A 26138-nucleotide genomic window follows, 5' to 3' on the forward strand; every position below is an offset into this window, starting at 1 on the left:
CGGCACCGGGCGTCCCGCCGGGAGCCGGGGCCCTCGGAGCTTTCTCCGAGCGGGGTTGTGGTATCCCCTCGCTCCTCCCTACGTTCTTCCCGCATCATCCTTCCGCCTACTCCCCCCCGGGAATCAGGTTGGCTTTCTCCAGGGTGCTGGGAGACGGGATCCCCCCTTGGGTTATGCCCCTGCCCGCCGTCATGGCATCGCACAGGGCTGCCCGCCGGGTGTAGGCCGTCCCGAGCTTGTCCCAGGTTCTCCATCCCAGCCCTGCTGCTCTGGGTGAGGTTATCCCTGTTTTCCCAGCGAGTTTTTCCGGCAAAGGCCTCCCCAGGCCCGTTACCTCCACTAGCAAGCATGGAGTTTGCGGAGCTGATCAAGACCCCTCGAGCAGACAACGTTGTCTTGCACCGCCCTTTCTACCTGGCCGTGGAGGGGACGCTGTGTTTGACTGGCCATCATCTCATTTTTTCATCACGGCGTCATGATAACGCTGAGGAGCTCTGGCTGCTGCACTCCAACATCGACTCGATTGAAAAAAGGTAATGCCTCCTGATTTCCCTGCCTACCCATACCTGGTTGTTTATGCTTCAGGAGGGGTTGAACAGTAGGTGTCAAGACTGGCTCACGCCTCAGCTGTCTCACATCCAGGTCAGGAGAAGAGAAGGGACAGCCAATTAGAGCAATGGGCAGGTCGATTCTTACGCTGTTTGAATATTGATATTTGACTGTTGCATCTTAAGAGTATTTTTTTGTCATCTGTAGAATTGGAATTTCTATGTTTAAACCCCTTTGTCGACAGTACCCTGCGTTAATTGTTCAGTGGATTTCATCAGTAACTCCTGAAACACCTCATAAAGGATACATCTCTACCACCATTCAACGGAGATGGAAGCCAAGGCACTGATGAAGTGATCAGCCTTGGGTCAACCAGCCACGCTGACAGCAGAAGTGGACTCAGGACTTTCTCACTCCTAGATTAGTCACCTACTCCTTGATGCTCTCCCACCCCTAACCCCTCTTAGGGGAATTGGGAACGCTTTAGCATAATCCTTGTGGGAACAAGGTGATAAAGCTGAATGGTAGCTGCAGCACTCCATTTTATTCTTGCCCATCCCCTTTTGTTGCAGGGACTTCAGAGGTTAATCCTGCATGTAAAGCAGGCAGAAGTGCTGGTACCATTGCCCCATCACGCTTTCCTTGTTGAGTGGCAATCCCATCTCGCTGGGTCATTGTCATCTGCTTCCTCACCTTGGTCCTTTTTTTTCAGTTTGCACATAATATTTTATTTTTTTTGTTAATTACAAAGTCAGTCCCCTGTTTTCCTCACCTCTTAAGGTAATGTGGAAGAACAGATTTCCTTTCTGCCAGCAAGACTTGGAAAATCAAGCGGCAGCAATTAAGAATATCAGTTTACCTCAGAATCTGAGATGGGGGAAGTACTGGAAGCTGATTACGTTTGTTCCTGATTTCTCTGAGCGTTTCTGAGAAATGCTGCGTCTTGGCCTGAGGCTGGAGTGAGTGGTGGAAACCTTAGGAAATCTGTTCCCATATAGTACTGCTCTGTCATCAGGGCGGTTTGGCCTCATCCTCATTCCTTGTACTTAACCAGCTGTAGCTCTGTCTTGAAAAGTATTACAGACAAGCTTTTCTTTCTTTTTTTAATGAGCGTAGTTGCAGTTACAGTGTAAGTTAATGCCAGATGAGTGAGGAACGTTTTGGTGAGGGAGTAGCGCATTCCTAGCTCAGTACCTGATTTATAACAGAGTTAGCTACGTCTGGCAGGTATTCCAGCCCTTATTGCCAGCCCTAGTTTCTAGGTCTCTGGAATAGACCTATCGCTCCCTGAGAGTGGCTTTGTGTGAATGTAACTGCAGTGCAACTTGGTGATATAAAAGGGTAAGTGTATATCCCCAGTGCTGGAGAGGATGGAATAACAGGACACTTAAACCAATAAAGGTTGTGGAAAGATCCAGCTTGGCCCTACTTCACGTTACTAGTGCACAACAGCTGTGATGTGCCACGTTCATAAAACCTCTTCTGCTTTGACAATATGAGTGTTCTTTGTACTAAGGAGTGTTTTCCCTAATTATCAGATGGTCATTCATCTGCTGCTTAAATTTTTGCAGCTTTTTAAGTCACTTTAAATATGACCTGTAGGGTTGGAGTGGTGGAACAGTCTTTAGTGATCTCCTGTGGTCTTTTTGCTTTAAGAAACTTAGGGAAACACAACCCTGATGATGCGTTGTAGCTGCACGGTGTTACTACGCTGGGGATCTGTGAAACAGCACCGCAGCGAGGGTGAGCGACGCGCAGACTGGCTCGGCTGGAGTTGCAGAACTCCTCTGTCAAATGCCTGTAGTTCTTCCTTCAGCGCTCCCCAAACTGTAATTGGTTCTGCGTGTTAACCTTTGTCTGTGCAGGAGAAACAGCTAATGACCTTTCAGCTCTAATAATAGTGCTGAAATAAATTACAGGCACCTTTTGTAGCACAGGTGAAGCAACCCAAAGTGTAGCAGCCGGTCTGCTCGTGGAGCATGTACAGCTCTGCCCATGGCCTAACAGAGGGTTAGGGCATGAGGGACAGAAACTTGGTCCTTCAGCTCTCGCCTCCTTCTCCTTCTTCCATCACCCTTGGTTGCTGCAAGCACTCCTGTGCTGTGTGAGGAGACTCAGCTGCTTTTCCTTAGTTAGCCGCTCTTTATGTCATTGCTGTGAATGTGAGCGGTGAGTTAAGGTAAAGAAAACACTGTTCCTGTTCAGGCATCGTCCTTATTTCAGGAACTGAGGAAGACTGGAGAGGGCGTCCGTGCGCTGCGTTCGTTTTGTAACTAGAGCTTTTTCTGAGTTGAGGTGTATTGCAACCAGCAAGACCTTAACTTCCCAGGTCTGCAGAACACTTAGTTCCGTGGCACTGCAGGTGTTGGAAACCAAATTTTCTTCTTAAAGGCAAGGGAGTGTAATGTAGCCAGGTTGAGATACTGTTTTAAAAATTAATTTAAATGTTTTTAGCAAAGTTTCAGTGCACTAGTTTAATGAAACTGGAAACTCACAGCTGAAGCTTCCAGTGCTAGCAAAATCGCTCAACACACCTTTTCTCTTTGTCTTTTAAAGAAAAGTTGGGAGGCAAACCTTCTCTTTATCTCACAGTACTTATGCTTCCACTCACTACCATATCTCAAGGATGGAATTAAAAAAATAAAGCAGACCAGAACTTGCAAATACCAACTAAAGACGTGGTTTTGTTTGTGTGTTTTTTTTTTTGGAAAGATGATACAGTGGACAAATTGCAACTAACAGATTTTGTCTTATAAACATATGTTGTGGGAAGAGCTACAATACCTCATCATACCTGAGAAGATCTAGTTCTTAAGAGACTTTCTTCGTGCCTTGCTGCAGGTTTGTGGGCTCGTTGGGTACCGTCATTATAAAATGCAAAGATCTGCGAATTATTCAGCTGGATATACCTGGAATGGAGGAGTGTTTGAACATTGCTAGCTCTATTGAGGTAAGGATTCCTCATGATAAACAACCCCTGCATTCTCAGATCTTCATAGAACCACAGAATGGTTTGGGTTGGAAAGGACCTTAAAGCCCACCCACTCCCTGCCGTGAGCAGGGACACCTTCCACTAGACCAGGTTGCTCAAAGCCTCATCCAGCCTGGCCTTGGACACTTCCAGGGATGGGGCATCCACAGCTTCTCTGGGCAACCTGTCCCAGTGCCTCCCCACCCTCTCTGTGAAGAATTCCTTCCTGATGTTCAATCTCAATCTCCCTCTTTTAATTTAAACCCGTTACCCCTTGTCCTGTCCCTCTCTGCCCTTGGGAGAAGTCCCCCCCAGCTTTCTTGTAGCCCCCCCGAGGCACTGGAAGGTGCTCTGAGGTCTCCCTGGATCCTTCCCTTTTCCAGGCTGAACATCCCAACTCTCCCAGCCTGTCCCCATGGCAGAGGGGCTCCAGCCCTCGGAGCATCTCCGTGGCCTCCTGTGGCCTCACTCCAACAGCTCCGTGTCCTTCTGCTGTTGGGGCCCCAGAGCTGGAGGCAGAACTGCAGGTGGGGTCTCCCCAGAGCAGAGGGGGAGAATCCCCTCCCTCGACCTGCTGGCCACACTACTCTGGATCCAGCCCAGGATACGGTTGGCTTTCTGTTTCATCTTGATCTGTCCTCAACCCTAACAGCTTTTTTTTACACTTAGGAACACTTTCACTGATGTTTTGGAAGGCAAATAAGAATTGTGGGATATTTCCTTTCAGTTGTTAAAATATTTTGTTGCTTGTAGGTGTGTGTTTTTTCTTTTTTTATAAAAAAGGAACACAGGCAACCCTACTTTTCTTGATCGAATGTCTTGCCATAGCATTTGGGAAAATGAATCTCAGCTTCACTATGCTGGAGCATGAGGAGGGAAAATGAAATCAAACTGAGTTTTTTAGGGGTCTCAAACAACATTACATGACGTACTCCGTTTAAGTCCTGTGCTTAGGAATCAGATTGTGTCCCATCAATTATACCTGCTCAGTGTACATCTTTCTCATCCTCTGGTGCACTGCTACACAGTGTATCCTGCAGAAATGATGCTCTGTGTACAGACCCCCCAGTTGCAGTTAAACTGTCTGTTACCATCTGCTTTTCTTTGTGCTACTGGGGCTTTTTTACGTGCAGGGTAGTTTAACATACATAACTTAGCAGTTCAAGATTAATGGCTGTGTACTTCTGGGTGGTTTAAATTTATATCACCAGTATTGGAGGGAAACACTATTTGCTGTATGGTTGGGTTTGGTGGTGGGTTTTTTTTTTTATTTTTAATAAAATAGTAGTTTGAATGAATTAAGTAGCTGTTTATTTCTCTCACCCACCCAGGCACTTTCCACCCTGGATTCTGTCACTCTCATGTATCCCTTCTTCTACCGGCCCATGTTTGAAATCATTGAGGATGGCTGGCGCTCATTTCTGCCCGACCAAGAATTTGAGCTTCTCAATTCAGCGGTAAGTTGCATTTTAGGGATTTGCCCAGGCACTTGGATAGACTCACGCAAGTCGTTTGGGCACGTGCTTCACTCAGCAGTGTCCGGACTGCAAATCCTGGATGGTAAAATAAAGATTTCTGGTGCCTGGGTGAAAAGTGAGTGGTGTTTAAATATTCGCTCTGTAAACATCAGGCATTTCCATTTCACCTTGTACAAAAGGGATTTGGAGGCCTATTCATAGAACGGTTCAAAGGTTTCCTGGGAAGGCCTGAAGGTAGGAAATGGTTTTTGCCTGTTGAGGCTGCCCCTCCTTATTGTGAGAACAAATTTAAGACCTTTTGGCCTGGGTTTGTTGTATTTAATTTTACATCTGAAGTGGGGTGGGATGAATCTTCTGTCAACCCCTTAATTGAGGCTGAAAATCCTGAAATGAGGCTGTTCTTAAAGATTTCTTAGCTCTCTAGGAAGATGACAGTAGATAACGATGCACAGTTTGAAACATTTCAGCTCTAGTTCATGCTGGAGAAATACTGGGAGGGTTTAGATAGCCGGAATTTCTCAATCTATTCTTCCAGGTGCTGTGAGCATGTGTCGTTATTGTTTTGGTACCTGTAGGTAGGAATAGTTCGTGTGGCATCGCCTGTTGTATCTGTTAATCAAACTTCAGCATTAGGATGCTGAATTTGACACAGTGGGAACTGGCTGGGTTGCAGGATCCTGCCTGTTTTGACAGTGCCTTGGGTTAGCATCTCCGCGTTCCGAGTCTGTCTCACGTTGAGTACGCGCTTGCTGCGTCATCATGTTCCTGAGACCACATCCATTCGTACAGCACCAAAGAACATTGATTTTTCTTTCCTTTTATCTGCAACCCACCTTGTCTGCGGAATTTATCGCTTCCTGTTTATGACTAATAACTGAATAATATAATTAGCTTGACCAGATTCATATGATGAAATCACTAGGAAATTGAAGGAGTTCAGAGATCTTTCTATTTTTGTCTCATAATTAGAGTGCTCTCACATGTCTTCATCTGCTTTCACAAGACGTACAAACTGACCTGTTATAATAACTAGCACCACAGTTTTGGCTTTAATTTCAGCTGAGGAAGTCAAACATGCGATCAGAGTGTTCTGTTTGGAGGCAAAGCAGCAGATGCTTTCCCAGCTCAGCAGAGGAAGCTTGCAGGCATTTCAGTGAGAGGGAAGAGGCCAGAAGCTGAAGCGCTGTCTGTTGAGAAGGGAGAGAGCAGGATTGAAGGCAGCAGAAGGAAATCCTTCTGAGTGCAGGGAAACATTGCAGGATGTGGTTCTGCTTCTGTGCACGTTTTGCTTTATATGTGCAGCTGAAACTCCTTTTTAGATTTCAGGGATCAAGCCACTTCTGATGGCTGTACTTACCAGCAGAATACAGGTGCTAATGTGGATCCATTTGTATGTGCTTTTTTGGAGGTTTAAAACGCGTTGCTAGCTTATTTGTGCATCTCTTGGCTTTCTGAACGTATGCTCCTTGGAAGGCTCACCCTTAAAAACCTAATCACTTCATAGCACTGTATTTCAAGGGCAATAATTAATTTCTTTAAAATGTGCCTGTCTAACAGCTGTTGATTAATTCTTGGCTTTTAACCCAGAACTTCAGAGGTAACTCTTTTTTAACATGGTGACAGAAGCCATGTTCACATGATTTACCCTTCCTGAACAACATATAAATATGTCATTGACCAAATATTTCTTGTTCTGTAATTAAGTTTTCCTATGTGACAGGATAGAACATGTAAATGGCTGATATATGTATTTTCTCTCATAAGTCAAATGAGTAAAATTCAGAAGCTTACCTCCCTCTCCATAAAATCATCCATCTGGATCCATTATGCCTTACCTTCCCCAATATGGTAACAACTTGTCAAACTGCATTTCACCCACGCTGTGGCTCTACTAATGTATTAATTCCACATTTGTCTGCTACAGGAGAGTTGTTTTAAGACAATTCTGACACATTCTACAATGGCAAAGTAAAACTGTAAACTTTAAGCTTAAAGTTACCTAATACATTAAAAATTAGATCATAGAATCACAGAACGGTTTGGTTTGGAAGGGACCTTAAAGACCATCTAGTTCCAACCCCCGTGCCATGGGCAGGGACACCTTCCACTAGACCAGGTTGCTCCAAGCCTCATCCAGCCTGGCCTTGGACACTTCCAGGGATGGGACATTCACAGCTTCTCTGGACAACCTGTCCCAGTGCCTCCCCACCCTCTCCATGAAGAATTTCTTCCTGATATCTAATCTAAACCTCCCTGCTTTCAATTTAACCCCATTCCCCCTTGTCCTGTCACTACAGGCCCTTGTAAAAAGTCTCCCCCAGCTTCCTTGTAGCCCCTTCAGGTACTGGAAGGCTGCATTAAGGTCTCCTCAGAGCCTTCTCTTCTCCAGGCTGAACAAGCCCAACTATCTCAGCCTTTCATCATAGCAGAGATGCTCCAGCCCTCTGAGCATCTTCATGGCCTCCTCTGCACTCGCTACAAGTGGTCAATATCCTTCTGATATTGAGGGCTCCACAGCTGGACGCAGCACTCCAGGTGGGGTCTCCCCATAGTGGAGCAGAGAGGGAGAATCCCTTCCCTCGACCTGCTGGCCACACTTCTCTGGATACAGCCCAGGATACAGTTGGCTTTCTGGCCTGCCAGAGCACACTGACGGCCCCTGTTCACCTTTTTGTCCACCAGTATCCCCAAATCCTTCTCCTCAGGGCTGCTTTCTATCCACTCCACCCAGTCTGTACTTGTGCTTGGGATTGCCCCAACCCAGGTGCAGGACCTTGCACTTGGCCGTGTTGAACTCCATGAGGTTGGCAGTGGCCCACCTCTCCAGCCTGTCCAGGTCTCTCTGGACAGCATCCCTACCCTGTGGACAGCATCCTGTAGATAATATATTATGGTATTATCAATCTTTTAGGTTGGAAAAGACCTTTAAGATAATCAGGTTGAACCATTAACCCAGCACTGCTAAGCCCACCACTCTGATAATTTACACGTTTATCTTGGCAGATGTTGTACCAAATGTGTTTTTCTCCCAACACACATACCCCTGTGTGACTTCACCCGGTTGCATTGATCTGACGGCGTCATTTAGCATGGCCCTTAGAACTCGCCAGCAAATACTTAAGCACTTTGCTCCTGCAGCTCAGCTCCAGGTTCAGGAGGCTGCTATGCTATCGTGGAGTTCTTGTGTTTAGTCCATGAAGGTGCTAAGGGAAGGTCAGTTAAGGCAAATGACTTCATTTGGTCTGAAGAAATTGGAGGAGTGATGTTTCAGTCGGCTGTCATTTGCTGATGTGTGCTACCTGTTTCTTTACTTGGGAATAACCCACAGCACAGGTCAGTAAGGCTTTTGTCAAGCGTCTTTCCTTGATCTGTTTTGGATAAATCCAAGCTGTCAATGGAGTAGTTCAGCTGAGAACTGAGTCGTGTTGAGAAATCAGCTCAGCGTTTCACCAGATGTCACAGGAAAATCTCCACAGTGTCCGTAGGCTCCAAATTACTGTATGGTGAGATGAGACTTTACCTGTCCTGCTCATCTTTTACTACATTCAAATACTTGTCTACAGTATGGTTAATGCTTGCTCATCCAGCTTCTGATTGTGTTGTGTTTTCGCTGGAAGCGCTGGTGGGTACACGAGACCTGCAGTGGTTACGGGTACGTCCGGTGAGACGTCTGTCAGGACTTGTATCCTTCGCTGTGCTGCTGCCTGAGCGAAGAGGAGCCGGGTGGAGTTAGGGTACGTGCGAGGGTCTTCATGTGCTTCCAGGGACTTGGAGTAGAACTGGTCAGGGTGAAGCAGTTTCTCTTTGCCAGCTTCTGCAGCTGCAGGATACGCAAACTGTAACTTTGGAAAATCAGTTTCTTTTAAAGTTACGTGATGTTTATACAAAAACTATAATTAACATATAGGTATTTCATTGCCACCAAGTTCACTTTCTTCATTCCCTCCTTTTCCTCCTTTCCCTTTTCTTTTAGGAAAGAGCTCAGGGTTCTGGACAGCGCAGCTAACTGTGCTTTCTCTACTGTCCAGGAGCAGCTTAAAAAATACCCAGAATTTTCTGGTTTTGGGCTCAGTTTGCAATGCTATGGGTAGCCCATATTTTGCTTTTATCAGAGAAGCATCGATCCTCACCTGCATCTGTCGTTACCCTTCTTGTCCACACACACTCTGGCACTAACGGGACTTGCTGCCCTCTGCCCGTTCCTTGGGAATGGCCTCTGTCCCTGCTGCTTTGCAGGACCCTTCAAGGTCCCTGCTGGTTTCTTGACTTTTCTTTTAAAGCTTATTAGTACAGTTTGAATTGTTTCACATTGGTTTGTGGAAAACAACCTCTCCTACTAATTCTGAGTTTTGGGAGGAAGGATAACTTGTTTTAACCTTTCAATAACAATTCATAGAAGACATCCAGGGATGGGGCATCCACAACTTCTCTTTTGAAAGTCAATCTCTCTAAACAAGTACTAGGATAAGAAAAGTAGAAATGTAAGAGTTAATCCCATACTGCGTTTAAGAAAATACTTCTGACCACTTTCTTTTTTTCTTTGGAGTCCTCTCTCCTTTCTGCTCAGCCCCCAGTCCCTTGCTGCTTCTAGCCGTAACTGGAATTAACTCTTTCTGATTCCTTAAAGTACAGATCTCTTGCTGGGAGAAATAAATGTTAACTTTGTCCTTTCTCTGAGTTTCATGCAGCATACTCACCTGGTGAGGTCTGAAGATGAGGTCCACCTCTTCCACCCCATTCCTTACAGCTTCCTGTATCTGCAGCTGCACAGAGTTGAATTGCTGTTGCCTTACTCTTCCACTTAGTAATGGCAATTTTTTCTTCCAAATTGCAGACGTGTCCCAAGCAGAAGCCAAGAAGAGACTTTGAGCTGTTGGGTTTTGCTGTCATCTGGTTCATGTTGGAGTGTATTTTAGCAGGCTGAAGCTGGCATTGCAGAGGTTAACCAGATCTCTGCGGAAGTAGCTGTGCTGCAGAAGGCAAATGGTGCCAGTTGCTGCCTCGCTACTCCTCCTCCTCCCTATGTAACAGTAAATTATAACTGGATGACATAAGTATCATCTGTTCCCTGCTCTAAACAGTGGGGAGAGGAGGTTATGGGCAGGGTTAAATTACCAAAGTGGGAGATAAATCAGATGGATACTCTTCCACTGTTTTTCACACTGGTGATATCAGTGACAGCCAGTCTCTCAAAACGCACACCACAGTTCTGATTCTGCCTTCTCCACATCCTGCGTGGCAGTAAGGTATTTATCAGTTCTGTGTCCATGCACAAATTGCACGCCATCATATGAAATCTGCTGGAAATTAACATAGACACCCCAAAAAGCTATAAAAAAAATATCACTGTTGGTGTGCTAAACGATGAGCTGTGACCAGCCAGTCTCCCTTAAGTGATCCAGACCTTCTCTACCTGTGACGTGGTTGCTGGAGGCAATTTAACTGTGCATCTGGGAGAACCGCTGCTTTTTATAAAATGTAGATGTTCAGAGAAGTTGTTTTGAGGCCAATGAATAATGAAATAAGCTTACCATAAGGCCAGTGTGAGGCTGTCCAGGCAGGCACAGATACTAATTGCTCTTCTTGACGGTGGTGACATGTACAATGTGTACCTTTCCCAGGATCCTTTTCTTTAGCTGCCACCAAAAGGGACAATTTTGCTGTCTCCTATGCCACATGTCCTGTGCTTTGGATCTGCTGATGATGAAATAGTGTTGGGAATCAGTTCAGCTCGTTCATCTGATGGAAAGACTTCATTGCCAGAAAACCTTTCTAAATCAATCCTAGTCTTCCATCAGGGCAGTGAGCTATTTATAGAACTGGGTACCAGTCAGGAGGTGTAAGGCAAGAAGTATAGAATCACAGAGTGTTTTGGGTTGGAAGGGACCTTAAAGACCATCTAGTTCCACCCCCCCTGCCATGGGCAGGGACACCTTCCACTAGACCAGGTTGCTCCAAGCCTCATCCAACCTGGCCTTCAACACCTCCAGGGATGGGTAGTAAGTAGTAAACCTCTGGAAGACAGGAAACAGGGGAAAGATACCTACTTCTGATCGAAGATGTGTAATTAATGCATGCCAAACCAACGTTTCTGAATTGACATGGGGTTTTTGTGCATCCTGTTACTGCATAGTTGGCCATGCTCTTCTCTTGGCTCCTCTGGTACCTGCTTTATCCCCTCTTTGTCTAGCTGAAACTTTATTTGAATATAAATGAGCGGAGTTTTCTGTGGTGTCTGTGTGAGGTCTCTGCCTGCTGCAGTGGCATAAATGCTTCCCAGCCTGTACCGAAAATGCCTCAGCTGAGGATTTACTTAATGTCCTGTTTGCTTTCTCACACTTACGTCGTGTCAGTACATAGGAACTAAAGGAATGAAAACAGAAGATACCGTGATAGCAGCTGCCTTTTCCTCTTGAAAAGGTTTTATGTTATGTTTTAATGTCTTTGAGTCTTTTACAGTCACATCTGACGGCTATTCTGCTCCTTCTTTTAAGTATTTAATGCTGCTGTTAAAATCAAAACATATTGTAGAGGCTTCTGGGTCATTTTCCCCACCAAGGCTTCTGCCAGCGGGTTTTGTTGACCGTAAGCAATACAGGATAAGGATGCAATGACTGAAGATGCAGCCAAACCACAGTCCTGCTGTCAAGGACCATGAGTTCAGTTCCCTGCCACGCTTCAGGCAAGGTTCTGCTGTGTGCCTCTGGGGAAAATATATGCCCCGTAGCTGTTTGATGTAGCTGGATGGCTCCTTAAGACAGCAGGCAGTGGTGTGGTACCAGCCCAGAAGCAGTAAACCCTCCATGAAGACTGGGCTTGTCTGAGGCTGTAGTTAGGGCAGTGCCAGCTCTTCCAGCCTGGACCTCAGTACGTGAGGAGTCCTCGGCAGGGAGGCCACTCACTGACCTTTGGTTCTGCTTGAGATGGAGCCGAGTCCTCTGTCTGACCCTGGGGATCAGGTAGCCTGAGCTCTCATGCCAAGTGCCTGTGAGGGTGCAGGGTGCCAATATTCAGCATTTCTTTCACAAGTGTTTGACTGTTGGAAGCTGGAAAGTTATGTAACAGGAGTTCACGATGAGAACTTTGTGCTTAGATGCTGGGCTGGTTCCAGGCGGTGCTTTTGGAGGAAGAGCTGTAGCGCTTTATGTAAAGTGGAGCCCATTGTGGGGAACCAAGCTGGAATGTTGAATTGCAATTTTAACCTCAAAGCAGCTTTGTTTTCTGGAGGTGGTGGACATTCTTCCTTTTTTTGGCCATCTTCGTCTCGTGGACAGTGTTGCTAACTGCTGTCAGCACAGGAAGAAGTTTGAGCCCATGTTACCTGCATCTAAATCAACCTATTTTCACCCATTTCTGACCATGGGCACTTACTTTGTGCTGTTCGTTGAGGATGCAGATAAACCAGGCAGGGAGCTGTTGTTCAGCAAGTCCTACACCTCGAAAACCAGATCCATAACTTCTTCCATTGCCTGTGAGCTTTATCTGCGTGCTGGGTGATGAGCTTCTGGGGGCTACTGCGATGAGATATTATGATTGCAGGCAGCATCAAGAGGTGTGGGGAATAAAAATAATTGGGCAACAGACCTATAAATAAGTGCTGAAAGGACTAGGCAGGGATATGCCCTCTACTATCTGTACTACATCTGAGAGGTAGAGGATGAGGAGTGCGCTGCACAGTGTCCAGGCTTGTTTTTCGTTCTTGCATAGCATCTCTTTTGCCGTGTTTTTGTTGGAGAGAAGATACGGTGCTGGATTTGATCTGGCTGATTAGTGCTACTACATGGGGGCAAGGTTCCTGGATGAATAAAAGTGATGATGCCAATAGTAACAACTAACCTTTTCATCTGTGGTGTAAGTGGAATAAATCACCAATGTTACTCTGTGCTTTATTCTGAATATGGAGATTCTTCCCTAGTATGTTATGGTGTTCTCTTTTTTTTTTTTTTTTTGACCCAAAGCCTGTATGTTCTTTATCTTTTTCAGACAGACGAATGGCGTCTAAGCTACATCAACAAGGAATTCAACGTCTGCCCCTCCTATCCCCCGGTTGTCGTTGTACCCAAATGTATTGACGACGAAGCGCTTCGGAAAGTTGCCATGTTTCGCCACGGCAGTCGCTTCCCGGTCCTCAGCTATTACCATAAGAAGAATGGGATGGTAAACTGCCTTTGAGTAATAGATGTACCCGAAGGAAGTGTGTGAATCTGTTCGTTTAATGAAAAAACAACTTGTGCTCTAGACTTAATACACTTCATGAGACATTTGCTCCTTTTATTTTCCACATGCCTGCGGTGAAACTGGTTTTGGGGGATGGGATGAGTGATCTCCATCCTAGCAATAGCTGTTAATCCGCTCATTTGGGAGCGTGTGTGGCATGAGCTTGCTCACAGCCGTAAGAGCAAGATGAGACTTGTAAAGCCACCGCTGGCACCCTCGCTTGCTTTGCCTGCCAAGAGGCTTCATGCTGAAAGGATGGCAGAAACCACATGGTCCTGTCTCTGGGTGGTGGGCTGCCTCCTTCGTGATAGTCATGATGACAGCAAGCGTGCCCAGAGCCAGCCCCGCTTCTGCGTAACTGTCGAACGTGTCATCAGAACAATCTGTTCTGAGCCTGTCAGTGTAACATGTTTCAGGAGGAGCAGACCCTTGGTGTTGCGCAGACTTTACTGCCTCTCCACAAGCCAGACTCTAATTGAGTGACTGTTACGCTGTAATGAAGAAATGCACTTTATGAAATAGTTGAGCAATTCTTTGTATCTCTTGCTGATGTAACCAGTTCTGAGGATGTTGGGATGTCCAACCTGCAGCTTGTAAACGTGATCCAGCCTTCTGAATCAAATGCTCTAATGTGTTCTCACCTCCTGTTGCCAAGATTTGTAAGCCCTGAATTAGAGGACGTCTACTCTGATGTAGTAGTACCTTTGGGGGTTTTTTGCTTTGCTTTAAAGCCACCCACCAACTTCATAACAGTCATGTTTTCTGCTTTTTCTCAGCTTGGCTTAAAACTGTTGAAGGAAAACTTGTTCAATTGTTTCTCTGAATTGTGCGTGTTTCAGGTGTGAGGAATATAATGGCGTTTGGCTCGGAGTGCTTGAACTTGTGACAGTAATGCTGTGTGTTAGGCTGCTCTCCTGGTTCTGAGTTCTCGAGTGTAGTTGGGATTGCTGACCGCCTGCACCCATGTTTTAGGTACCACTTGAGCTGCTGGGATGCTTTCTGAAGAGAAAGGCATTTACTAAAGAGAAATCTCAGCTAATCAGTCTGGGCACCTAAGGTTTATTTGTCTAGCCACTGGGTAAAACTGTACCTAGTGAGACAGGACAGGGGGTAACTGGTTTAAACTGAAAGAGGTAGATTTAGATTGGATATCAGGAAGAAGTTCTTCCCAGAGAGGGTGGTGAGGCACTGGCACAGGTTGCCCAGAGAAACTGTGGATGCCCCATCCCTGGAAGTGTCCAAGGCCAGGCTGGATGAGGCTTGGAGCAACCTGGTCTAGTGGAAGGTGTCCCTGCCCATGGCAGGGGGTTGGAACTGGATGGGCATTAAGGTCCTTTCCAACCCAAACCATTCTGTGATTCTAATGGGCATCTTCAGCATGTGAACGACTTGAGTGTTTTTCAACAGAGTTGGGAAGAGACCTTAAACGACAATCCTGGAGATGTTGGTTTATAAAGGAGCCATCGAAGAAAAGCCAGTTCAATGCCTCACAAAGGTGGTACTACAGGACTAATTAAAGGGATAAAGCCTCTAAGATGATACCTGTAATTTAGGAAGCGTCTTGCCAAATGATTGCTCAATTCAGGGATTTCTAGTTTGTTTTTTAAATAAATTCAGTCCCTCCAAGGAATTGCACTGGAAGGAACTGAAGGATTCAGAGCATAGGAGATCAGGAGCTCTAGGAAGAACTGGGGAGATGTTTCTGTATGTCAGGCAGTGAAGATCACACTTGCATGTCTCTGTGCAGGCATGATGGATCAGATTGAGGCAGATGGAAGTAGAAGGGGGTGGGGTGAGAGCTGCACTTGCTGGTGCACATCCACAGAGAAAGAGCTGGAGATCCACGAGGATTCAATTTTACCCCTGAAGTGACAGAGAAAGCTGGTTAAGGTTGAGCTATCTCACTCCCATAAGTATTGTTCCCACAACTTGAGCAGTAAAGGAAAACGGGAGCAGCCTGTGTGAATGTCAGCAGCTTGCCTCTCTAGAGAGCTGCTTGCCATGCCTGGTGATGAGCCCTGGGGATCTAATGTTTGCAGTCTGCATTTACAGACCCCTAAGAGACCCTCCACTAGAGGTGTGTCCTCTGCATAGTGAGGCTAAACCTCCGACTCCTGCCTTGGAGTTCAAACGACGGGCGCCTTTCAATCTTAAGCCTATCCGTTTCCAGTGCCTAATTCGTGGTTGCTTGTCTCTGCAGGTCATGATGCGAAGTAGCCAGCCTCTTACAGGTACCAACGGGAGACGGTGTAAAGAAGACGAGAAACTTATTAACGCCACGCTACGGCCTGGCAAGCGTGGCTACATCATCGATACGAGGTCTCTGAATGTTGCCCAGCAGGCCAGGGCCAAAGGAGGGGGCTTTGAACAAGAAGCACACTATCCCCAGTGGAGGAGGATTCACAAATGTATCGAGAGGTGGGTGAAATCACACAGGGTCTCCTCTGTGCTGGGCTTTGTGGTGCATTGGCAGAGCCACGCTAGCCCCATAAAGTATCCGCTTCTCTAAGAAGCGGCCATGTATCCTGGTTCCTGTCAACAGGGTCATGTTCCCATTTCGGCAAAATCAGGGAAGGTGGATGATGGTGTTTAGCTTTGGAAAGCTGTGTTTGGTACCTTGTTCTGAACAACCTGCTTCAGACAGCAGTCTCCCTGTGCCATCACTTTCTCCGACCACCTATAGCTGCATGCCAACTTTCCTGTGTTCCCCTTTGCAGTGGTGCACAGGAATGAGCACGTCTTGCCAGAAAACTTCTGCACATGAGGATTTGTTCTGTGGCATGTCACACTCCTCTTAGCAAGTACTTTTCTCTGGGCTTGTGATACTGTTTGGTCATTTCGAGACATGTTGCTAAGTTAAACAAACTTTTCATCTGACCTTGTTCAACTGCTCTTAAGCCTTAGTTTTGGGGAATCCTTCGACATGAGCATGCAATAATGTTATTGGAGCTATGGGAAAGCAGTTTGCCCCCCTTGTCACTGTGTAGGCCAGCTCTTGAAGCGCTAATATAAGGAATTTCCTGCCTGCTGCTTTGAACTATTTGGTTTTGCTTCTAAGAAAATGTATGTGGAGTTATATTTGATGTTGATTATTTTATAGGTGGACATAAGCATCAGATAGAGAGGAATTAATAAGCTACAACATATAAAAACTAAATATCTAATGCTATTATTATTTGGCTTTGTCAGCTTTTCTGAGGTCTAGTCTGCTAGCTGCATCCTCTACTAAACCTGAGCACACGCAGGCATCGGCGTTACGTGGTGCTTGATCCATCAGTAGTTTGGTGCCCCTGGAAGGCGTCGTGTGAAACGAGACCAGAGAGGTGTCTGCTTCTGTTTTATCAGCTGCCTGCAGAATATCAGCTTTACAGGGCTTGGGGACATAATGCAGCAACTGCAGAAGTGATATTAAAAGTCCTCCCTGTTCCCCCTTTTTTTTTTTTTTCTTACATTCTTAAGAAATTAGCCAAACTGATCTTAGTGAGTTTCTACATTGAGTCTAGTTTAAAATTTTCTGTGTTACAGTGGAGTTATGTCCTTATGATGGATGGCTCTCAGATTATTGTTGTAGCTCTGCAGGTTAAAACTCCCCCAAAACTTGGAGTGTAGTACAGAGAAGGAAGGGGCAGCACTTGTAGCTTGGCTGACACTTGCTAATGTCTGTGCCAGGTTGCAGTCGCACATGTATTTGGTAATGGAAGTGAGATTACTGAAACACATGGAAAATGTAAGATATGGCTGAACACTCACACAGAGTTCAGGTAAGATAAGGAAAAGCCCAACCCTAGTTTTATAATGCCTTAGACGGCAATTTTTTTCAAAAGTAATAAGTAGTGTCCAAAGAGGGTATTCTGCTGGCAGTTAGCCATGGCTTGGCATTACCAGTGGGAGCAGGTTTGCTGAATGAGGAGACATGGACCTGTTGGAGTGAGTCCAGAGGAGGCCACGGAGATCCTCTGAGGACTAGAACACCTCTGCCATGGGGACAGGCTGGGAGAGTTGGGGGTGTTCAGCCTGGAGAAGAGAAGGCTCCGGGGAGACCTTAGAGCACCTTCCAGTACCTGAAAGGGCTACAAGGAAGCTGGGCAGAACTTTTTACATGGGCAGGGAGTGGCAGGACAAGGGGTAACAAGTTTAAACTTAAAGAGGGAGATTGAGATTGGACATCAGGAAGAAATTCTTCCTGGAGAGGGTGGGGAGGTACTGGGCAGGTTGCCCAGAGAAGCTGTGGATGCCCCATCCCTGGAAGTGTCCAAGGCCAGGCTGGATGAGGCTTTGAACAACCTGGTCTAGTGGAAGGTGTCCCTGCCCATGGCAGGGGGGTGGGAACTGGGTGATCTTCAAGGTCCCTTCCAACCCAAACCATTCTATGACATGACTTCTACAGGATCACACTTTCTGAAATAACTGCATATAAGTTGTAGTGCTTCATTCTTGAGCTCAGTGTCTTTCTGTAAACATGTTGTCTTGGTTGCAATGTTACTGCTTATGTTTTCAATAATATTTTGCTTTTTCCAAAGGTTTAATATTCTCCAGGAAAGTCTCATCAAACTTGTAGAAGCTTGTAATGACCAGTCACACAATATGGACCGCTGGCTGAGTAAACTGGAAGCTTCCAACTGGCTGACTCACATCAAGGAGATACTAACTGCAGCTTGTCTAGCTGCACAGTGTATTGACAGGTAGATCTTTTCCAGAAAGCCTTGAGTTTCTCATTCACTGGTTAGAGTTTGTTCGTTGAATACCTTTATTTCCTCTTTGAGTATTAGTAACTGGCCACTGTGAACTGGCTTGCTTGTACCCATGCGAGATACCGTTTCGTCATGCTTAGGGAATGTTCCTCCAGTACATCATGCTTGCATTTTTAGGAGTACAAGCCTGAGGGAGGGAGATGTTGACTAAGAACAGGTATTAGATCATTTAGTGAAAGTATATTCCTATGTCTGAATCAACCAATCTAATTTAGTTACTTTTATCTTAGGTTAGAATGTGCCCATTGGAAACGCTGTTTGGTAGCTTAGTAATGTGAGAACAGAGGCTTAGGTTTTTCTTGAAGTCATTTGTTTTGGGTTTTTTTTTTTTAGCTGAAAGTTTCCAATACTCCACCTCTCTTATAGGGATTAAAACAATGGCATTTCCTTGTTTTCCCCAGGAATTGGCCAAATCCTTTCTCCTCTTGAAATTTTTATCCCCATAGTCCTATCTAAGTAATCCTGTTCATCCCTTACAAGTGCTTGTGACCTCTTCTAACCTGTTCTTTAATGAATACTGCTGACTTGGCTAACTTGTCTTCAGACCTCAGGCTGGAAAGCAAATCCTATGGGAGCTGCACTACACCATGCAGGGGTGTAAATGTGATTTCTCTGTGGCTCAGAGAGGGGAAATCCCTTCTCAGGGGAAACCTAGCTTTTCCTACCAGCTGGGGAATGTCTTATAGAGATACACAAGTAGGCTGAAATGCAGCCTCACTGGTAAAACAGCATTACTGCATTCAGATAGGAGCTGCTGTGCTTTGTAAAAGCACTGACGGTGGCTGTTTGGTTGTTGACTGTGACAGAAGAGGATTGCTCTTGATCAATAGTTTTATCTGTAATTCTTTTCCAGCATGTGTATAATGAGAAAGATCGGTGACGAAACTCTCGTGGCTTGTTGGGACAGTGAACAATTTCATCACTTTTAACTCCAACTTTGCTTTTTCTGTTTAGCTGGAGCTGTAGCAGGCCAGCTCAGTGCTTGGGCCTGGCCTGCCTCATTCAGAGCCGGGAGAGCATAGCTGAGCTGACAGGGATGGTTCAGTTTTCCTGGTTTGGGAGGGAATGGCTGGGATCGATCTTGCAGCGTCCTAAAGGTCTGGGGCCTGAAAGATGAACGGGGCATTATCCTGGCGTGCCTCACCTTGAGGAGCGTGTAGGCTTGCAGTTAGGCAAGCAGTTGTGCTTGGCTGGTAAGCAGCCTCTTTATCTGCTGCTGCCTGGGGGAGGAGGAGAGAAAGTAGCTGAAGATTACCTACACCATAAAGGCCCTGGGGTTGTTTTAGACCTAGGACTATAGACAAAGATGTTGCAATGTGTAAGGTATAGATTTTTATGGTTTTTCACCTCAAAAAGCAAGTAATATCTGCAGGGTTATTTACTTGGTGGATTGATCTTTGTTACCCACGCCTTGCTGGTTAGCTTGGGTCTCTGCACAGGAAGAATTACAACCTGCAGTTCATTTCCTTTCTAGGTGTAAGGATGTTGGCAGAAGGGAGACTTAGGGTCAAGGTTTGGGAAGAGTAAGGGGAATGAATGCCACTTCATACCATCCAGTCCTCCTTTCAGGAACACATGGTTGAGATTCTGATATTGTATCCAAAACACTGCCTGGGTTGGAGGGAACTGGCTGTCCTGGACACTCCCCACTGGATTGTGGGCAGTGACAGCCTGTGGGCCCCTAGCAATATGCAAAACCTTCCTGCCCCAAATCTGAGCTCATTCTGCTCCTCTCATTTTTCAGCTAATTCACTTGTACTGGCCCATGAGCGAGAAGCCTTTTTGCTTGGCTCTTTGACAAGCTTCCTTGCTCAGCACAGTAACTCTGCCACCTTTCTGGAGGCCAAGCCCTGTCTTTTCTTTCTCTCTGTTTCCTGAACTGGCTTATTGGCTTAACTTTTCTTGCAGTAAACCCTAATTGAAGCCCAAATGTGATTAAGCCCAGGGTTGAGCAAGAATCTCCTAGTATTGTTTCTGCAGAGCATCTGGGAGGTGAAATGTCTTCATTGGGGACATTCCTTAGCAGAACAATAAATGACACAAGCAGATTTTGAGATGCATTTCCATGCTGTAACTCAGAGGGGTACCAATTCAAAATGGTGAGGACCACAAAAGAGATCTCACTGTGCATCTTCAATCAGGGTCTGGATTTTCAAAATGCTTAGCAAGAAACTAAACCTCAGGTGATGCAGAGCTGTGGTTAGTGTTGGTGAAGATCCAGGTGGAGAAGGTGGGATGTTTCCCTGTGGGGTGGAGAGGGAAGAAGGGATAAAGAGCCAGCAAAACCTCAACATTGTCAGGGTAGCAGCCCTGGTGTCCATGGGATGTAATGGCATCCATTGGGATGCATATGTCCTTGGGATGTGTTCTGCTCACTCACTTATTCCTTTCCACCTTTCCCACAGGGAAGGTGCATCAGTGTTAGTCCATGGGACTGAAGGAACTGATTCAACACTCCAGGTAACTTCTCTGGCGCAGATTATCCTGGATCCGAGGTGCAGGACCATACGTGGCTTTGAATCTCTTGTTGTGAGGGAGTGGCTACAGGTAAGAAATGCCCATGGAAAATCTATTCCAGTGACAGTTGTATTGAGAAGTAGCCTGAGAGGCAGCAACAGGTTGGGCCTTGTAGCAGCCCTGGTCAGCGTGAATGGCCTTTGTCCCAAGAGCAACACCTTAACCGAGTCATTTGTCCCTCTGGCACCTTGTGTGGCCTCTGCCTCTCATGGTAGTTTTGGGGAACTGCCTGTTCCGTGTGCTCAGGGTGAACATCTCATTAGGGAACACTCTTCAGACTAAACCACAAGCCCTTAGTTTTACTCTTTGTACTTTTGCAGCTAATGTCAGTCTGGTCCTTTGGCGCACCTACACGGGTTTGTTCTGGGTAGGTTTCTCTGGTCAAACGGGGCTATTTGCCACCTGAAAAGGGCAGCACAATTAGTCACGGTCGCTGGCAATTTGTTACTGGATGCCTGATGAAATTTTGGTGGTAGAAAAGAGTAGCAATAGTATAGTTGCATGGACAAAACTCTCTCTGAAGTCTTTTTTTGCTACATGTTCTCACATCCCGTTACTTTGTATGTGATGCTCTCTCTGATTCTTACGTATAGGCTGGTCACCCTTTTCAGCAGCGCTGTGCCCAATCAGCCTATTCAAATAGCAAGCAGAAATGGGAGGCCCCAGTGTTTCTCCTCTTTTTGGACTGTGTGTGGCAAATCCTTCGTCAGTTCCCTTGCTCTTTTGAATTCAACGAACAGTTCCTCATTATGCTCTTTGAACATGCTTATGCTTCACAGTTTGGGACTTTCCTGGGAAACAACGAAAATGAAAGGTTGGTGAGGATGCTTGCTTTGAACCCTTTAAATATTGGGCTGTACCTGACAAAAAAAAGTCTCTTGGTTTGAAAAAGGATGAAGCTGCTTGTGTGTTTCTAGCACCGGTGGGGTTCTGGTGTTGCAGTTACGTAGTCTGCCGCAGTGTTAGTGGGCTTGTCCCTCTTACAAGTGGGACTAAAATCTGTGGCTTGGTCAGGGCGTTGAAATAGTCTACTCCAAGTCCAGCCTTAGCCTGTCTTTCCTGTTTCCCTGTGTGGCCTTAAAATCTCCACCCAGTTAAAATCCCCATCACCAGTTTATATAGTCTCTTAGGTAGAAACTCCTTCCATAAAAGAATGAACAGCTGGAGTTCAGTGACGTGAGTCATGGCTGTGGGAAGCAGAGTTGTCCGTGCAGGCCTGCAGGAGAAGGTCAAGGCAGACAGAGGCCAAAGCTGGACAGTCTCATTCTTCCCTTAACTGTCAGGGAGGAACATGACTGTAGCCTGGTTGTCCCCACACTCCCTGGACAGAAAGGCTTTTTGCATCACCCACTAACTGCTGAAACTGGAAAATATGGAAGAGCTTCTTTTGGAAGGATCTGTCTCACAGTTACACCTTGGCAAAAGCTTTGTTTGGCTACGAGCATTGTGATTAGGTGTGAGGTCTTTTTGGCCATGTCGTAGTACAGCTTCAACAGAAGGACCAAAAAATCCCTCCAGCTGTAACCTGTGACTTGGAGAAATGCCAGCTGGCAATCTGCACTGGCTGAGGCCTTGAGTGAACGCTGTGAGCTCTCAGGTGGATGCTCGTGCAGCTCTGAAAGGAAGCAGCCAGGGTTGTGTCCTGCTGGAGTCCACCATGTCAGGTGATGATAGGCCTGTGCTGAGCTTGTAAACAGGCTTGTGGCATTGAAGGGGCTTGAGCAGGCCAACACCTAGCTTCTGAATCCCATCTGGTTAGATGCTGTGCTGTACCAGCAGGGCAGCTCTATGCACGGCCCGAGGAGGGCTGCTGGGAGTAGTAAATGGGGTGAAGGACTGAAGCCTCCTGTGACAGCTGCCAGAGAGGTATGGATTCCTGTTTTGAGCTTGGCAGTTCTGTTCTCAGCACTTCTGGCTCCAGTTAAGCAGGAGGCTGCCAGACATGGTCTTACTGAAGATCACTGAACGAGTAGAAGGCAAAAATAGAACTGATATTGCAGATAAGGAAGGCAATTTAAAGCTTCCTTTAAACCTCTTTGCCCCTAAAGTAATCTTTGCTTAGAAGAGACTCTTCTGTCTTCTGCAGGGCTGCTGAACTGCTCATCTGCAAAAGCGAGTTAGACTTGAAACCAATAAGATGAAATTTGAAAGAGATTGAATGTTACATGTAATAACCTGCCTGTCACATCTGAACGTGTCAGCCTGTGAGCGCAGAAAACGTTTGAAGCCTGATGTTAAGCTTGTGCTGCCTGAAGCGTTCACAGGGATGGTGAATCTCCTGCCTGAGTGGCAGTTCAATTTCCCAGTGCAAGCAGGAGGAGGTTTGCCAGAATCTGAGGAATAGAGACCCCCGTGTAGTTCCGGGAGGTGGGTTTGACCCAGCAGAGCAGCACTGCCAGCAGAGGGAACTCATCAGGCATGCCCGTTGCACAATTCTAGCAGTAACGCTGCCTTAATGTGCTCTGGGAATTGCATGACCATCCTTCCTTGATGGAGGCCCGCCACACCTCCTAGTTCTGTCTTAACACAGGAATTCGATCCCACCAGAACCTGGCAGTCAAATCACTTCGGGGAGGTGACTGATTCTCCATCTGGACAGAAGGCAGCTCACTTCCACCCAACTGATCAGTGTCATTTCCCCATCCTTTCTTCAAAACTAATCGTAATTGGCCAGGCTGAGTAAATTGCTTTAGGTTTAGATGCTGGGCCACGTTGGTGAAAGGTGTTGAAGGGATTCGCCTGGGCTCGTAGCACATGGGAAAGCTTGTAGCGTTCTGGTCTGTGGGGTTCTGATAAAACGAATCTTCACAGTGTAAAAATCAAAGCTAACTTGTCCTTGCGGGTTTGTTAGGTCTAAACTGAAGCTGTCGCAAAAGACTATGTCCCTGTGGTCCTGGGTGAACAGGTCTGAAGAGCTGAGCAAATTCCAGAATCCTCTTTTTGAGGCCAACAGCCTTGTCATCTGGCCCTCCGTTGCACCGCAGAGCCTGCAGCTCTGGGAAGGTAAGCCAGGCTTGCTTTTTCTGTTACCAGCAATATGTATTTCTTGGATATCATAAAGCTTCTTAAGAGTTCAGTCCTGTTGTCTCTGCCCCGTGCTTAGCCTGTCTCAGCTGATGGTGATCTCACTGCCTTTGAAATCTGTTTAAAATACTTTTGGTATGTGCCATCCCTGGAGACACAATGCTTTCTCCTTCTAAGGTTTGGTGACATGCTGCTCTTTGCTGGGGAGCCTTACTAGTACCTTTTAACTTCTTAGGTCAGCATTTCTGCAGTGAAAGAGCTTAAGCTGTATGTGGTATGTAGCTTAACACACTACAGATGCTCTGCAGGCCTCAGGCTTTTGTTTTATACCAGCCAAGACTTCTCTTTCTCTGTTTCTGGCCATGTTGGCCAGGATAATCTGTGTGCAGGAGGTTCCCTGCTGCAGAAACTTTCTCCATCCCATGTACGCTGAAGAGTTAATTACAGTGAAGCAAGCAGGCTGTCGTGGCTGGGTGGAGACTGAATATGGCTCGGTCTGATAGGTACATGAGAAAAAAGGAATAAAACCTCCACACTTTATTAACCTTGTTTAATACAGTGCTGAACTTGGAGAGGAGGGTCAGTGTTTCTAAAAGCTATTTAAGGGGGGAGGGCTAGGGGGAAATGCATAAACGGTATGCACAGTACTTGAGAGCTGGTGAAATATGAGTGACGTTTCCTCCTTGTGACAAGAAACCCTTCTGACTTGTGCGGTCTCTGGGCTTTCAGGTGTCTTTCTTCGGTGGAACAGGCCTTCCAAGTTCCTAGACGAAGCCCATGAAGAGATGATCAACATTATAAAATACAACAAGGAACTTCAGGCAAAGGTTAATGCCTTGAGGAGGCAGCTAGCAGAGATGGAAACGGATGATAGGATGCAAGAGAACCTGTGAGCTGGCAGGGCTTTGCCTCCGGTCTCTGCAGGCCCCTTGACGTTAAAGACTGAACGTGGAAAGTGCATGTATTGCAGAGCCCTCTGGGTACAGCTGACCCTCAGTCCTCCCACTGCTGAAACCTTCACTTCACACTATGTACCTTCCTGCTTTCTGGGAGGGATTTTGGTTTTGTTTACAGAAGACACACACAACCGGGCGTAGTGTCCTTTCTTGGCAGCTTTTCTGTCTCAAAATTGTGTACATTGTCAGCAGAAGCTGGAACTCTTACCTCCACCTGACTGGATGACAAGGATAGGCCAGGAGATGGGATGGTTCAAATTTATTTTTTGGACTTTTTCTGGTTTTGTTGAACTCTAAACACTCGGCAGGATTAAAGTACAAAGTTATGTATGGATAGGTAAAGGCGTTTTGTCTGAAAGCACCTTTTCTCTCTGAGAGTAAGGAAGGCAGCTTAGTTCTTTAGTTTCCTCGAAAAACTAGGAAATCGCACAACCTAACTACAGGCTGTACCAATATATAGGATACTCTGAGTAGCCTTCACCTCTAACACTTGGGGGTTTTGCATTAAGCGTTGGCTTGGGAGCAGTAAGTTGAGTACCAAAGCAGAGCGAGAGTTTTCCGTGCAATACAGAACTGAAGTAGGCATTTTGCTGCTAATGTTTAAGCCGTGACCTTCAGGTGGAATTGTCCCTCATGGACAAATATCTCCTGAGGAATAACAAACTTTTTTTTTTTTTATTACTCTGCCTAGAAAACGAGAAGGTTCAGTAGTTGGCAGAGGTGTTCACTGGGGAAGCGGTGGCTCGGTGCTGTCCTCTTAACTGAAGTCCAGCTGCCCTCTGGCAACTTGGGACCGCAGTGATGGGTTTTGTGCACTTGAACAGGTTCACAGCCTTGCGAGCGTGCCAGACCAGCGCTTGTTCGACAGCTCGGCGACACGCTTCTGTTCCACCTCGTGCACTTTTTCCTCTTACGCTCTTACTGTACCTCTTGTGACACGTCAAAAGCAGAAGTTGGACGTTCAGGTGGTCTAACATCAGGTAGCTGCTGCAGATTAAGGGACCGTCACACTACAAAAATGCTAATAGTTTAGATCATTTGTAGCTGCTAAAACTGCTTAAGGACTTAAGGGATAATGGGCTTTTTTCCAAGCAACTTTCTATTTTGCAGCTGATCTCTGTGGTTTCTGTGACTGCTTTTATAAAATCAGAGTTTTTGCTAGAGATCTTCCTTTTTTTCTCCTCTAAAAAGACAGAGAAGAGTAGGTCTGAAACACGAACTCCCCTAGTCGCGGTAGCTGTCCGTGACTGAGAAGACTTGAATTAACAGCGCACGTGGCTGGGATTATCTGACAAGGCGCTTGCTGTTAGCCCGTTTCTGCTGAAACCAACGGAGCTGCGTTAGGTCAGTGCTGATCTCTGGGGGAACTGTTGAGCTTCTGTGATGCTTTATGCTGTCTTGGAATGAAGCTGCCTTTATTTAAAAGCCACTTCATCGAAAGATGATGGAGATATGTGAAGATGCAGGATCTTTAGTTCTCATAGAAGTATCTGGAGAGTAATCTTCTGCAAAAATCGTGTAACCACTAAGTATCCTCTGAGTTCTATAACCAAGGAAGCTATATAGAATTATGATAGTGATTAAGTGCTACCTTAATGCCTCTTGCTTCAGTCCTTATTTCCTTAATTATTCTTGACTAACCTAAACCTAGTCCTAAACTCATCATGGCTTAAAA

At 46.1% G+C, this 26138-nt stretch overlaps 1 protein-coding gene across 1 annotated transcript; it reads left to right on the forward strand.

Moving 5' to 3' along the window:
- Positions 1-202: 202 nt before the first annotated feature.
- MTMR9 (myotubularin related protein 9) lies at positions 203-24600 on the forward strand. The gene is made up of 10 exons (XM_010153504.1): positions 203-533; positions 3391-3499; positions 4852-4977; positions 12982-13155; positions 15416-15633; positions 17736-17897; positions 20372-20513; positions 21077-21297; positions 23335-23486; positions 24237-24600. Exons 1-10 carry the CDS (start codon positions 349-351, stop codon positions 24398-24400), a joined length of 1653 nt encoding a protein of 550 aa, XP_010151806.1. The 5' UTR covers positions 203-348; the 3' UTR covers positions 24401-24600.
- Positions 24601-26138: the final 1538 nt, after the last annotated feature.

This window comes from Eurypyga helias, unplaced genomic scaffold, assembly GCF_000690775.1.
Source record: "Eurypyga helias isolate BGI_N326 unplaced genomic scaffold, ASM69077v1 scaffold2026, whole genome shotgun sequence".
In the NCBI taxonomy this organism is placed as follows: domain Eukaryota; kingdom Metazoa; phylum Chordata; class Aves; order Eurypygiformes; family Eurypygidae; genus Eurypyga; species Eurypyga helias.